This window comes from Ovis aries, chromosome 26, assembly GCF_016772045.2.
Source record: "Ovis aries strain OAR_USU_Benz2616 breed Rambouillet chromosome 26, ARS-UI_Ramb_v3.0, whole genome shotgun sequence".
NCBI classification, from domain to species: Eukaryota; Metazoa; Chordata; class Mammalia; order Artiodactyla; family Bovidae; genus Ovis; species Ovis aries.
In genome coordinates this window covers 25,919,035-25,934,477 of record NC_056079.1, presented here as the reverse complement: position 1 = coordinate 25,934,477, position 15,443 = coordinate 25,919,035, and the positions used below count along the sequence as shown (strand labels likewise).

The window sequence follows — 15,443 nt, the reverse complement described above, 5'->3', positions numbered from 1 at the left end:
TCTCTTGGTGCTCCGGTGTGTGTGTGATGCCCATGCTAATAAACTAAACTTCTGCTTTTTCTCTGGTTAGTCTGCCTTTTGTTAGTCTAATAACAGGACCCCAGTCTGAGAACTTACGATGGGGTGAAAGAGACTTTTTTCTCCCTTACTGGGTAAATGCTTGAGATGGAAGCAGGGTCCTAGAAAGATATTTTCAGGAATGGGCAGGCTGCATCAGAAGGCAGGGTAAATTCTCCAAGTGAGCAGAGACTGTCAATGCTAGAGAAACCTACATACGTTAGCTCATGATCTGTGTGGATGTGGGCTAATTTGTTCTGTTGGCTAATTTGTTCTGTCAGCTATTTTGAGAAGGTACTTATCTACTTAATTAGTTGAGATGGATCAACTGGTGAGGAGAGTTGAAAGGCAGTAATTATTTGATAGAATGAAGTAAATTTTGTTTACCCAGTTTTCCTCTACCAAGCAATTATTTACTGTGAAAAATCAAAATGTAAAATTAAGCCACTACATAAAAAAAAAAAAAAGATGTTCTGATACAGGCTATGATATAGTAAGTAAAGTAAAGTCACTCAGTCGTGTCCGACTCTTTGCGACCCCGTGGACTGCAGCCCACCAGGCTCCTCAGTCCATGGGATTCTCCAGGCAAGAATACTGGAGTGGGTTGCCATTTCCTTCTCCAGGGGATCTTCCCTACCCAGGGATCGAACCAGGGTCTACCCGCATTGGAGGCGGACACTTTAACCTCTGAGCCACCAGGGAAGCCATTATATCAAGTGGAAAAGCCAGACACAAAAAGACAAACACTGTGTTGTTCCACTTATATAAAGTGTTTAAAATTAGGGTAAATTCATAGAGATAGAAAGCAGTTTGGGGGACTTCCCTGGTGGTCCAGGGGCTGACACTCTGTGCTCCCAATGCAGGGGCCCAGGTTTGATCCCTGGTCAGGGAACTAGATCCCACATATCGCAACTAAGACCCAGTGCAGCCAAATCAATAAAAATAAGTATTATAAAAAGGAAGTAGATTAGAAGTGAGCAGGCACTGAGGAGAAGAGGAAATGGTAAGTTATCCCTTAATGAGTACAGGGTTTCTGTCTGAGGTGATGAAGACTTACAGAAATTATGATGATAATTTCACAGTATCTTGAATGTGATTAATGCCACAAAATTGTATGTTTTAAAACGGTTGAAATGTCAAAATTATATATATATATATATATGACCTGGGTTTGATTCTCTGGTCTGGAAGATCCCTAGGAGAGGGAAATGGTGACGCACTCTAGTATTCTTGCCTGGAAAATCCCATGGGCAGAGGAGCCTGGTGGGCTACACAATCCATGGGGTCACAAAGAGTTGGACTTGACTTAGGAACTAAACCACAACCACAATATATCACAATTAAACAAAATGGTAAAAAATAATTAAAACACTATGTTGGAATTAATCATGCGGTTATATTCAGTTGTTCCTTGGGGTAAGAGGGTTTGGACAGGCCAGGAGGGAAGAATTTTTTTTTTTTTTTAATATACAAAGTATATTTCCCTGAAGAAGTCACCACACTGTCTACCAAAGTGTATGCAGTATATTTGAAGCATTCATGAGATAAGACATAAATTGCTATTGCATTAGTAGCTTGGATCCTTCTTCATATAATTTAACATTCACCACACCCTTCTGACCTGGAAATATTGAGGCTATAATAATTAAACTACTATGAAGCATCAGTCGTAGAGACAGTGTATATTACACAAATAGCCATTCCTATAAATCATCACGTCCCTCACCTCAGAGTGAAATGTTTTCCTATTCCTTCCCTGAGCCCTGGCTAGAGGTTGCTTCAGAATCCATCCACATGGTATCTATATTGTGTAACAAGGATGAGAAGGCAGAATGAAAGTCTGTGTGTTTAACCTCACATCTTGAATTGTCTGAAATCAGGCTAATTTGGGCTGATGTTTGGAAATGTGGTTATCATTCAGTCATCAACATTACCAGCAGACAAAAATGGAATCCTTTTCTAGTTCATTGAGAAGTGTGTTGTCCACGTGTAAGTATGTTTGACACAAAAATGGCCTATTTACAGGCCATATAGGGACTTAATTTTTGGTATCACTTGAAGAGTACCTTCAAAGTGCAGGATGTCACCCAAAGGTGTTTTGAATGAATGCAGTCATTGCTTTCAGTGTTACGACTTAGTCACAGGAAATAGCCAGAATAAAGAGAAATGATGCCACTGGTTGATGTTGTTGATCATTTATTTATTTTAATGATTTGCTGGGGTGTTTAGGAGAGGGTTTCAAGTTGGAGAATGATAATAACAGCTATAATTTTGGGGTAGAGGTGGGGGCAGTTGAGATTTGAGGGTTTGTATTATAAGCAACATATTCTAATAATGGCATGAGAAGGGTTAACATGTCCTATAGCTGTTCCAGGGCTTCTGGGACGGCTCAGTTGGTAAAGAATCCACCTGCAATGCAGGAGACCTGGGTTCAATCCCTGGGTTAGGAAGATCCATTCCAGTATTCTTGCCTGGGAAATCCCATGGACAGAAGAGCCTGGTGGGCTCCAGTCCATGGGGTGACAAGAGTTGTACACAACTTAGCAACTAGAACACCACCACCACCACATAGGTGTTTCAACTGGCTGAAATGAGATAGAATATTGAAATAAAGAAATGCTTGTGAGCCTTTTGTCCAAGTACTTAAACAAGGAGGCCATAGACTTGGGTGGCTCCAGAGCCTTGGTAAGTCTACACGTGAAACGATAACCTAAGGCAGAGTCACTGGAATCCAAAAAAATGAAACTTAAGAACTAATCACCAACAGCCAAGTAGGATTTCCCAATAAGGCAGCCACTTAAGAACTGCAACCAATCACTACTTTCTTTGATTTGCTTCCTTGTCTTCTCTGTGAAAAACTTTCCCCCTCATTTCTGTGGAGTGGAATGTTAATCATTTTTGGTTTGGGGCTAATTTGAATTGGCATTTGCTCAAACTCTTCAGAATTTTAATGTACCTTAGTACCTTAGTTTATCTTCTGACTTCCTTGCATGCTGTCCATCTGGTAAATCTAGTTCTGTCAAAGCATGATTCTCTAATTGTTAAAATCCTGTCTCAAGTGATTAGTAAGGAGCATGTATGTATCCAAGTTTTATTCAGTTCGGTTCAGTCGCTCAGTCGTGTGTGACTCTTTGCGACCCCATGAATTGTAGCTCGCCAGGCCTCCATGTCCATCACCAACTCCCGGAGTTCACTCAAACTCATGTCCATCGAGTCGGTGATGCCAAGTTTTATTAAACCCTAGCAAAAAACGAAGACCACTCAAATGAGAAGAGAGATCACATCCCTTGCTACAATGTTAAGCAAGAGAGTCAGCCACCATCTCTTGCATTTAGCAGAGATTCAAAGGCAATCGTGGAGCAGGGAAGCTTTATAGAGGGGAAAAAAAGCGGCGGGGGGAGCGCTTCTAGTATGCGCTGGAAGGGGAACTTGGAGGAAGGAGGTCTGAAACAGGGAAGTTGGCAGCCTTTGAGTAAATCTTGACCATTCTGAGCTGATTGCTGCAGAGGTTGTGGCTTGGTTTCTCAAGTGGGCCAGAGTTTTATCAGCATATATGGTCTAGCCACTGTTCATTTATAGGAATTCTCTCATTCATTAAGAAGGAAGCTAGCAGAATGGTAGAATCGATTCCATGAGTAAATTGAGACTTACTGGTAAATTGGTACTTACATAATCACTGGGGAAGGGATGAAATAAAAATAAATTTATACAAAACTGGCTTATGTTTCTCAGACAACGTAATTTTAAGGTTTGGAATTTTTTTTTCAGTGTATGACTGCTCCTCCTCATTACACCTTATCAATTTTTCCTGGGTTATAAAACCTTTGAGTCCCAATAAATTGTTATCCAAATGAAGTTATGTTTCCCGAGGGTGTCAAATGAATATCAAGTGTGTTTATTACAAAATCCTATAGAATGAAATCAATTTTAAAAAGCCATACAGGGACTTCCCTGGTTGCCTTCCAATGAGGGGGCCGTGGGTTCCATCCCTGGTAGGGGAACTAAGATCCCACAGGCTGCTGGGCAACTAACCCCTTGCACCACAACTAGAGCAGGAGCCTGCCTGTCACAATTAGGCCTCAGCATAGCCAAAATAAATAAAATAAAAACGTAAAAAAATACCCACACAACCATCTTTTGGCTTTATTCCCAAGTTTTGATTAAAAATTTTATGTATTATCTCATTCAGTCTTCACAACAATCCAATGAAAGTAACCCATTGTGGTAGTTCAATTATTATTCCCATTTCCCAGATGTGAAAACCAAAACACAAGTAACTTGAGTAACCAGCATTAAGTAAAGGACAGCAATAAAATAGTAGAGCACTGGCCATGCGGTCGCTTCAGGCTGCAGGAGTGAGGCAAGGCCAGCGCCACAATTTGGCATGGTCCAATACATTGCAGGCTGTGGACAAGGGCAGTTGTCTTTTTCGCCGCTTTATTTTTATTTTTACCCCTTTACGCTGCTGCTGAATCCCAAATCCTTTTCTAAGAGAGTTTACAGGGATGGGGGTTCGGAGTTCAGAAACCGGACTTTGCTTCAGAATTTGCCATTGCTGGCGGTGCTGTCTCGAGCCAGTCATTTATTTAGTTTCACTGCGTCTCCTGTTTCAGTTGTGTAGGGAGAGAGCTGGAACAATGTTCTCCGAATTTTAGGTGATGGTGAATAGCATTTAAAGTCGCACCATTTTAGCTGCGGCTACTCAACTCCAGGAGTTGGTGATGGACAGGGAGGCCTGGCGTGCTGCAGTCCATGGGGTCGCGCAGAGTCGGATACGGCTGAGGGACTGAACTGAACTGACTCAACTCCTAATTACGTCCCGCCCCCAATCGTCCTTCCGTTGTCATGGAGATCGGGACGCCCAAGTTGGTAGATTTCCCTCCCGCGATACCTGGGCGGAGCACGGGATGACGCATGCGCGTTCTTGGCGGCCGAGGCGCCGCGGTGCCTACCGGGACTGAGCTCCCGGCCACCCGATCAGGAAGTGGCGGGCGGAGCCGGGGGAAGAGTCGCCGCCTCAGCCGCCGCTTCAGCAGCAGCCGCCAGTGCGAAGACCCCCGAGCTGGCGGGGCAGCGCTGGGCATGCGTGCCGGGCGGCGGAGGCGCTGACAACGAGCCCGAAGCGGCAGCCACGCGGGCGTGGGCGGCTGGTCCAGGCGGAGGCTCTGGGAGGCGGCGGCGGGGCGCGTGGGGCGGCCCTCCTGGCTCAGGTAGGAGCTGCGGACGCCGGGTTTGGGGCGCGGAGCCCCAGCCTGTTGTTCTTCGGGGCCTCCTCCCATTCCCGGGGGCACGCGGCCTCCCATCCCGCGGGAAGCTGGGGCTGCGGTTCCCTGCCCGAAACGCTTAACCCGGTTACAGCCTCTCGGGAGCATTGTTTCTGAGGCCGGAGGTTCAGTGAGCAAAGTTTTGGGTTGGAAAGAGGGGAAATTCGAATTGGAGCGCTGGTCGTGCCTTTCCTGAGCCCCCAAACTTACATTAGCTGTAGCCGCACGGACCAGGTGTGTGGAGTTTGAGGAACCGCGGCGCCCAGCCAAGTAAAGGCTGTGATTTAGGCGCTCCTTCACGGATTTTTTTTTTTTTTTCCAGCTTCCTCTTGGAAACCTAGTTTGGAATGATTCCTAACCTTGAGTTATAATAGTTTTCTGCAGAGTCTAAAGACATTTTCCAAAACAAGTCGCTGCGGTACTTTTTTCACTTCCACTTCTACATTGCTGTCTTTTCAGGGTTAAGCAGTCTCTTATTCTCAGCTTGCCGGCTATTCAAAGCACTATTGGCCCCTGCGAGGCTCAGGCAGGCAAATGAAGCAAGAGAGAAAGAGTTGAAAGGTTGAAAGAAATCAAATGATAAACTGGATAAATGATAAAGTCAAATGATAATATGGGAGGAATGTGGGCTTTGCAGTTAAAAGATTTTCACTGAACTTTTGGCTTCTCAGTGAGGGAACACGTGAACTCACTGAGTTGTGGCAGTGATGTGTGTTTTAATGTAAAACGGGGAAGTTGATGTGTCCTGTTTACTACACAGGACATATGAAACTCTACAGATGCGGAGTAGTCTCATGAGAAAAAGGTGGAAAAGTTAGAGCATGTGATGGTGAAAGACATTAAACCTTCTGTTCTAGGGACCATTGAACTTCACCCATACCACGCAGGTCGCTTTTGTTTTGGAGGCTTTTACCAGTTTTAGGTCTGGAATAAGGAGCACCTGGTTTAGGAATCAATCTCCTGGCGTCCAGGCTGTGTACTTTCAGCTGTGTGATCTTAACTCTGTGTGATAGGATACATACCTGATACCTCATAGAGTTGTGAGGATCAAATGCTGTTAACATCCAGGTCTTTGTAAGGCTTTTATTATGTTAATAATAAATTACATAATAAACAACATAGATTTTATCTATGTTAAAATCGTGATTATAAAAGCCTGGGTTAATAATCTGTCTTTACAAAGTGAAATCAGCAGATGTTTGTTGTTTTAGGCTTGTTCCCCCCCCCTTCCCCCACCACATCATTGGGGAATTCTCCTTTCTTGTTCTAATACACTTTCCCTCCCCCAAGACTGTCTTCTGCCTTCCTCACCTGAGTATAACACTGGGTTATTTCTTTTCAGATCCAAATAATAGTTCTGAAATAACACGTTGGTCTAGCTTTACTACTTAAAAAATCACTTTCACAAACATGTTCTCATTTTATTCTTACAGTTGGGCTAGATGTAGACAGCATTGGTAGTATCCTCATTTTACTTATGATGAAATTGGATTTAGAGAAGTCTAGTGGATTCCCTAGGTCATATTACTGTTAGGGGTCAGAATTTAGGGAGGTCTTAGATTCGAGGTCCAGGGTCAGTGATTCTTCTTTCCTGAACTAAAGTTTGACAAGTTTATTTCTTATCAGTGCTTTTATAAAATTTTATTGAAGTATAGTTAATTTACAGTGTTTCTAATTTCTGCTGTATAGCAGAGTGGCTTAGTTAAACATATACTCTTTGTCATATTCTTTTCCATTATGGTTTATCACAGGATATTGGACATAGTTCCCTGTATTGTACAGTAGGACCTGTTTATCCATTCTGTATAATAGTTTGCATTGGCTAATCCCAAGCTCCCAACCCTTCTCTTCTCTCCTCCCCATCTTGCTTGACAACCACAAGCTTGTTCTCTACAATTGTGAGTCTGTTTTTGTTTTGTAGATGTGTTCCTTTATGTCATGTTTTAGATTCCACAAGTAATGAAATCATATGCTATTTGTCTCTTTCAGACTTAGTGTGATAATCTCTAGGTCCATCCATATTGTGCATATAGACTATTTCATTCTTTTTCATGACTGAGTGATATTCAGTGCTTACATTTTTAACTTTTAGCGTGCTAAGTCACGTTTTATTTATTCATTGCTTTTTAAGCAAGTTGTTGAGTGCTTTCACATTCTCAAATGTAAGCTGCTTACATGCAGGCAAGGATTTATCTTCCAAAACTTTCCAAAGGCTGCAGTGCGGTACAGTGCCCCGCAAACAGAAGACATTTAATAAAGGCTTGTAAAACTTATTAACAGAGAGGCTAGGGCAATTTAAAGATGTTCTTCTGTTTGTTAGTCATTTACAAAATACTTATTGAGCTATCCCATGCCGGAAAGCTTCCAAAGTCTGAGAGTCTCTCTTCTCTCACAGAAGGGTGTGTGGGGTCTGGCTACTTGTCGCTCAAAAGCTAGTAAGCAGGCCAGGTTGGTGGAAAGGAAAGTTTGCTTATTTGAAATAAAGCAGGCTGGGAGAGGGCATATGTCTGTCCAAAGGCCGATTCACTGTGCCGCCCCTCCCTGCCTCCCTCTCCCCCGCCATTGGTGGTGGGGCGAGAGCTTTTATAGATAGAAGAAGGGGGCTGTTGCAGAAACAGCACAGTCAGCTCTGACACTTATCTTCACTTTGGTCATCAGTGGTCTGACCAGCATCACCTTGGCTGCTTTAGGTACAGTTAATCTTCAGTTCCAGGGTCCATTTGTTCAGATTTCTCTGAGGCCAGTTCTCAGAATTGTGGCAGCTTCTGTTGTGGGTACAATCTGGTCATCATGTAGTAACTTCTCCCACCTGGGGTTTCAGTATCTTTAAGACAAGCTCACAGGATATGGCTCAGAATATTATCTGTAGTCATTGGGAAGGAACTAAAGGTCCTTGATTATGCTTAATGACTGCATTACTATTATTTAGTCTCCTTTGATTGTTTCCTCTTGTTTCTTCATTTCTCACTTCTCTGAGTAAATTCGGAACCTTTCCACAGACAGAAGACAGAGGACTTGATGGGGGCAAGGGCCATAGGGTCCTGCTCCGTTTCATTTCCTCTGAGACTTTGCTTATGAGCTTATGAACACTAGTCTAAATAGCATAGAAATCGTTTACATAGTCATTTCGTGTACTTCTGAGACTCTCCATAGCGTTCTAGGGAGAGTTCAGACAAGAGAGGAGTGTTTTAAAAATACTTGCTGGATAACCTGTGGTTTCTCTGGTTGTACTGAAGTTGCTCAGAATGTTGAATTTTAAAATGGAAAAAACCCCAAAGAGATCTATCTAGTCCCACCTCCTTCCAAAGCAGGAGTTTTCTGTAGATATTTCTTAACAAATATTAATTCAACCTCTTCATTATTTGTGATAGAGAGTCCACCAGTTTGAAAAGATGCTGCTGCTGCCAAGTCGCTTCAGTCGTGTCCGACTCTGTGCAACCCCATAGACGGCAGCCCACCAGACTCCTCTGTTCCTGGGATTCTCCAGGGACAATAATACTGGAGTGGGTTGCCATTTCCTTCTCCAGTGCTTGAAAATATACCTTTTAACTAACTAATTCTGATTGTTCTTTTTTTGCAGTGAGCCTAAATCTGTCTCCTAATTTCTGCCCAGTGCTTCTGAAGTGCCATTGTCCAGTAGGAATACCGTGTGAGCTGTGAGTGTCAGCCACACATGTAATTTAAAATTTTCTAGTGGCCATAATTTAAGAAAAAAAGAAAAAATAGGGCAAATTAATGTTTTATTTAACCCCGTATATCCAAAATATTATATTAATCTCTCGTTATCACATCCATTTAAAATATTTCAGTAATTTAAAATGTTTTTTCGCTATATTGAGTCTTTTTAGTTTTTTGGCTGCACCTCATGCCATTCAGGGACCTTAGTTCCCTGACCAGTGACTGAACCTGTGTTTCTGGCATTGTCAGTGCAGTCTTAACCACTGGAGTATCAGGGAAGTCCCTGTATTGACTCTTTTTAAATCTGGTGTGTACTTTACACTTAGAGTACATCTCAGCCTTAGAGTACATCTCAGCTCTGTCCCCACTTAAGGTGCTCAGTTGGCACTTCAGCCAGTGGCGGTCATCTTGGACAGCATAAGTTCTGGGGCTTTAGAGAATAATCCTGTTTTTCTTTCCTAGAGCCTAGGGCAGTGCTTGGCACATAACAGGCATGAGTTAAAGATTTTTTTTTAGTGAATGAGTAAGTGAATGAATACAAGTCGTAGAGAACTAGTAATAAAAGGCAATTTTGTTTGGGAAGTAACTTTTGTTGAGACCTGTGGATTTGGCATATACATTTGAGTTACTTGAATCTATATTAAAAAAACTTATTTTTACCTTTGCAGCATTATGGATCCAAGTCTTTTGAGAGAACGGGAGCTGTTCAAAAAACGAGCTCTTTCCACTCCTGTAGTAGAAAAACGTTCTGTGTCTTCGGAGCCATCATCATCAAAGAAGAAAAAAGCAAAGCTAGAACATGGAGGATCATCGGGCTCTAAACAAAATTCTGGTTAGTAGAATTGACTATTTAGTTTTTATTTTTCAGGGAACCACTTAGTCATGGTAAGTTCATTTTTTAGTTCAACATTCATATTGATTCTTAGATAGTTTGTTAAGTATAAGGGCTGGAATGATGAGTTTTTTTGCTCTTAAGATGTTAATAGTTGTTTTGTAGTTAGAATTTAGGTTATTATCTCTTAAAAAAAACACATTCATTGAGGTTTAAATTATGTACCTTATAGTTCACTCATTTTAAGTGTATAATTCAAAGATTTTTAGTAAGTTTACAGTGTTGTGTAGCTGTTACTGCATTGAATTTTTGAACATTTCCATCACCCTCAAAAGATTCCTTGTGCCAATTGGTAGTCACTCCTTGTTCCCACTTCAGCCCCTGATAACTGATAATCTACTTTCTGTCTCTTTGCCTTTTCTGGACATTACATATAAATGAAATTGTATAGAATATGTTCTTCAGCATGTGGCTTCTTTTTCCTGGCATCTATTGCGATGATAATGCTGTTCTTGTTTTTTGTTAATATGGTGCTGTGTGCTGTGCTGTGCTCAGGCTTTGTGACCCTGTGAACTGTAGCCCATCAGGCTCCTCTGTTCATGGAATTTTCCAGGCAAGAATACTGGAGTAGGTTGCCATTTCTTGTTCCAATTAATTAAATGGCAACCTACTCCAGTTAATTAATATGGTATTAATTAATTACTTGATTTTCAGATGTTAAACCAACCTAGCATTCCTGGAATAAATCCTACTTGGTTATGGGGTATAATCGTTTGTTGTATGATTCAGTTTGCTGATACTTTATTCAGTGTCCATCCGTGTCATCCCATATATCAGCATTTCATTGCATTTTTATTGCTTAAGAGTATTTCGCTAGATGGATATACCATAATTTGCCTATCCTTTTCCTGTTAATGGACATTTGGATTATTTCTACTTTCTGGCTGTTAAGAATAGTGCTGCTGGGAACATTCATGTACAAGTCTTTGTGTGGGCATGTGTTTATTTCCTCTTGCAAAGAGACCTGAGTGGAATTTCTGGGTTATGTGGTAAATTTTTGTTTAACTTTTTAAGAAACTACCAGAATGGCTGTACCATATTACATTTCACTGTCAATGCATGAGGAATCTGTTTTTTCTCATCCTTGCCATTTTGATTATACCCTTTCTAGTGGGTGTGAAGTGATGTCATTGTGGATTTAATATGAATAAGATTTCATGTGCTATTGATCATTCATGTGTCTTTTGATGAAATGTGTATTCAGATTGTTTTTTGCTCATATGAAAAACTTGAATTGTCTTCCTGTTGATTTGTAAAAGTTGTTTTTCTGCGGGCAGGTAGAGGGGTATGCGAAATCTTAGTTCCCTGACCAGTGATTGAATCCAGGCCTTGGCAATGAAAGTGTGGAGTTCTAACCACCGGACCACCTTGTGGAATTCCCTTATATGTGTTTCTGGTGTCAAGATCATAAAAATATTTACTCCTGTGTTTTCTTCTAAGAGTTTTATAGTTTTAGCTCTCATATTTAGGCCTGTGATCCATTGAGTTGATTTCGTAATATGTGGTTTTAATGTAAGAGTCTAAATTCATCTTTCTGTGTGTGGTTATTCAGTTGTCACTGTGCAGTTTCTTGGTTGGGGGGGGAACCACTTTCTTTTCACTTTTGACTTGCATTGGCACCCTTGTTGAATATCAGTTGACTACAAATGAGTTTTTTTTTCCCTTCTGGAATCTCAGTTAGTTTCCATTGACTCATATGTCTAGCCTCATGCAAAGATGGGCACAATAAAGGACAGAAATGGTATGGACATAACAGAAGCAGAAGATATTAAGAGGTGACAAGAATACACAGAAGAATTATACAAAAAGATCTTCGTGACCCAGATAATCACAATGGTGTGATCACTCACCTAGAGCCAGACATCCTTGAATGAGAAATCAAATGGGCCTTAGGAAGCATCACTATGAACAAAGCTAGTGGAGATGACGGAATTCCAGTAGAACTATTTCAAATCCTAAAAGATGATGCTGTGAAAGTGCTGCACTCAATATGCCAGCAAATTTAGAAAACTCCACAGTGGCCACAGGACTGGAAAAGGTCAGTTTTCATTCTAGTCCCAAAGAAAGGCAATGCCAAAGAATGCTCAAACTACTGCACCATTGCACTCATCTCACACGCAAGTAAAGTAATGGTCAAAATTCTCCAAGCCAGGCTTCAACAGTATGCGAACTGTGAACTTCCAGGTGTTCAAGCTGGATTTTGAAAAGGCAGAGGAACCAGAGATCAAATTGCCAACATCCGTTGGATCATCAGAAGAGCAAGAGAGTTCCAGAAAAACATCTACTTCTGCTTTATTGACTACATCAAAGTAGTGGATCACGACAAACTGTGGAAAATTCTGAAAGAGATGGGAATACCAGACCACCTGATCTGCCTCCTGAGTAACCTGTATGCAGGTCAGGAAGCAACAGTTGGAACAGGACATGGAACAACAGACTGGTTCCAAATAGGAAAAGGAGTATGTCAAGGCTGTATATTGTCATCCTGCTTATTTAACTTAAATGCAGAGTACATCGTTTAGAAACGCTGGGCTGGATGAAACACAAGCTGGAGTCAAGATTGCCAGGAGAAATATCAATAACCTTAGATATGCAGATAACACCACCCTTATAGCAGAAAGTGAAGAAGAACTAGAGAGCCTCCTGATGAAAGTGAAAAATGAGAGAAAAAGTTGGCTTAAAATTCAACATTCAGAAAACTAAGATCATGGCATCCAGTCGCATCACTTCATGGCAAATAGATGGGGAAATGGTGGAAACAGTGATAGGCTTTAGCTTTATGGGCTCCAAAATCACTGCGGATGGTTACTGTGGCCATGAAATGATGCTTGCTCCTTGGAAGGAAAGTTATGACCAACCTAGACAGCATATTAAAAAGCAGAGACATTACTTTGCCAACAAAGGTCTGTGTAGTCAAAGCTGTGGTTTTTCCAGTAGTCATGTATGGATGTGAGAGTTGGACTATAAAGAAAGCTGATCGCTAAAGAATTGATGCTTTTGAACTGTGGTGTTGGAGAAGACTCTTGAGAGTCACTTGGACTGCAAGGAGATCCAACCAGTCCATCCTAAAGGAAATGAGTCCTGAATATTCATTGGAAGGACTGATGTTGAAGCTGAAACTCCAATACTTTGGCCACCTGATGCGAAGAGCTGACTCATTTGAAAAGACCCTGATGCTGGGAAATATCGAAGGCAGGAGGAGAAGGGGATGACAGAGGATGAGATGGTTGGATGGCATCACCAACTCAATGGACAGGAGTTTGAGTAAACTCCGGAAGTTGGTGATGGACAGGGAGGCCTGGCTTGCTGCAGTCCATGGGGTCACAAAGAATTGGACACGACTGAGTGACTGAACTGAACTGATGCCAGTACCACAGTCTCTTGATAGCTGTAGCATTCTAGTAACATTTTGGAATTGGGAGGTATAAGTCCTTCAGTTCTGTTATCTTTTTCAAGGTTGTTTTGGTTTCTCCTGGATCCTTTGCATTTCCATATAAATTTTAGGATCAGCTTGTTTTCATTTGTGAGAGAGTCACCTGTGATTTTGATGGAGATTGCATTGAAAATTGCTACCTTAACAATAGTAAGTCTTGCAGCCAGTTAATATGGCTGTGTTTGCATTTATTTAGGTTTCTTATCTCTTTCAGCTATGCTTTGTAGTATTTAATGTGTAAGTCTGGCTCTATTAAATTCTAAATGTTTTTTTTTTTATATTGTGAATGAAATTATTATCTTAATTTGGTATTTGGATTGTTAATCGCTACTATTAGAAATACACTATATTTGTGTACATTGATCTTGAACTCTGCAACTTTGCTGAACTCATTATTTCTAGTTTTTGTGTGTGAAGTTTTACGGATTATGTGAGATTGGGGCTTCCCTGGTGGTCCAGCAGTAAAGAACCCATCTGCAATAAAGGTCCCACCAGGGACCAGGATCAGTCCCCGGGTCAGGAAGATCCCTTATGGAAGGAAATGGCAACCCACTCCAGTATTCTTGCCTGGGAAGTCCCTTGGACGGAGGAGCCTGGTGGGCTACAGTCCACAGGGTTGCACAGTCAGTGCAGCTTAGTGACTAAGCACAAGCACGTGTGAGATAATGTCATTTGTGAATAGGAAGTTTCACTTCAGCTTTCCAGTTTGCATACTTTTTATTTCTTTTTCTTGTCAATATTGGCTACTAGTAGTAGTAAGTGTAATATCTTTGTCTTATTCCTAATCTTAGGGGGAAAGCATTCAGTCTTTCATGTTGTAATGTTGTTAGCTGCAGGGAGTTCCTCTCTATTTCTGTTTAGTTTGTTGAGAACTTTTAATGTCACTGTGTAGTGGCTACTATTAAATGCTTGTTTGGCATCCATGGACGTGTTTGTTCTTTTTCTTATTAATGTGGATATTATGCTAATGCTAGTTGATTTTTAAATGTTAAACCAGCCTTATATTTTTGGAATAAATTATACTTGGTTCTGGTGTATAATCCTTTTTATTTGTTGTAGGATTCACTTTGTTGATGTTTTGTACAGGATTTCTGTATCTATTTGTGAGGGGTATGATATGGTCTGTAGTCTTTTTGTGCCTGTTGGGGTATTTCTGCCCATAAAATGATTTGTGAGGCATTCCCTTTTCCTCTGTTCTCTGGAAAGTTTTGATAAAAATTTCTTCTTAAATATTTGATAAAATTCTCATGGAAAGCCTTTTGGGCCTGATCTTTCCTTTGTGGGATGCTCTTCATAGAAATTTCTTCCTATAGATGTGTTCAGATTTTCTGTTTCCTCTTGAGTTAATTTTGGTACTCTGTGTCTGTCTTAGGAGTCTGTCCATTTCATCATTTACATTGTCCAAAGTTTTTCAGACTATTCCCTTGCAATGCTTTGATTTCTGTATGATCAGTAGGGCTATCCCTCCCCACTTTAGTTTCTGATTTTAGGAATTTTGTTGTTTATTTGTTTTGGTTAGTCTCACTTAAAGGTTTGTCAATTTTGTTGATTTTTTTAAAATAAAAAGCTAACACTTGGTTTCATTTGTTTTTCTGGTTTTTAAAATTTTTATTTCTACTTCATAATTTCTTCCCTTATTTTGGATTTAGTTTACTCTTAATATATTATTTTTAGAGAACTAGATCAGTGTAACTTAGTTCACAACAGAAATTATTTATCTACTTAAAAGTGTAGCAGTAGTAATCTTTACTGATGTCATTTTGTTATGTGGTTTTCAGACTGTTTTGCTAACTGATGTTAAAGCAGAGCCAATCTTTCTATCAAAGCAGGTTTATCATTCTTTAGCACATACATTAGGTTTGATTATCTTTCCTTTTAGTTAAATTTAAATCAAACTTCTTTTTGTTCTTAAGTTTAATTTTTTGGCTGTCTTGTGCCCCCCAGGGATCCTGCCTATGGCCCCTGCATAAGGACTTGGAGTCTTAACCACTGGAATTTCAGAAGTCCCTTAATGAAATTTATATTGAGTTAACTCATAGTAAAGAAAATTTTGGGCTTCCCCAAAGGGGTTCAGAGGTAAAGAATCAGCCTGCAATGCAGGAGATGTAGGCGATTTGAG

At 40.8% G+C, this 15,443-nt stretch overlaps 1 protein-coding gene and 1 non-coding gene across 6 annotated transcripts in view; one reads left to right on the top strand and one right to left on the bottom strand.

Moving 5' to 3' along the window:
- Positions 1-686: 686 nt before the first annotated feature.
- TRNAW-CCA (transfer RNA tryptophan (anticodon CCA)) lies at positions 687-759 on the bottom strand. The gene has a single exon. It is a non-coding gene; the product is annotated as a tRNA-Trp (tRNA).
- A 4,277-nt stretch (positions 760-5,036) lies between these two features.
- The window catches only part of GTF2E2 (general transcription factor IIE subunit 2), a 98,259-nt gene continuing 87,852 nt past the window's right edge, over positions 5,037-15,443 (top strand). For all 5 annotated transcript variants that reach the window (XR_009598674.1, XR_009598673.1, XM_015104588.4 and 2 more), the window contains exons 1-2: positions 5,037-5,267; positions 9,668-9,831. Coding sequence is in view for 3 of the 5 variants with exons in the window: in XM_015104588.4 (XP_014960074.1) it covers positions 9,672-9,831 (160 nt within the window). In the remaining 2 variants the exon portion in view is untranslated. The remainder of the gene's footprint in view (positions 5,268-9,667; positions 9,832-15,443) is intronic.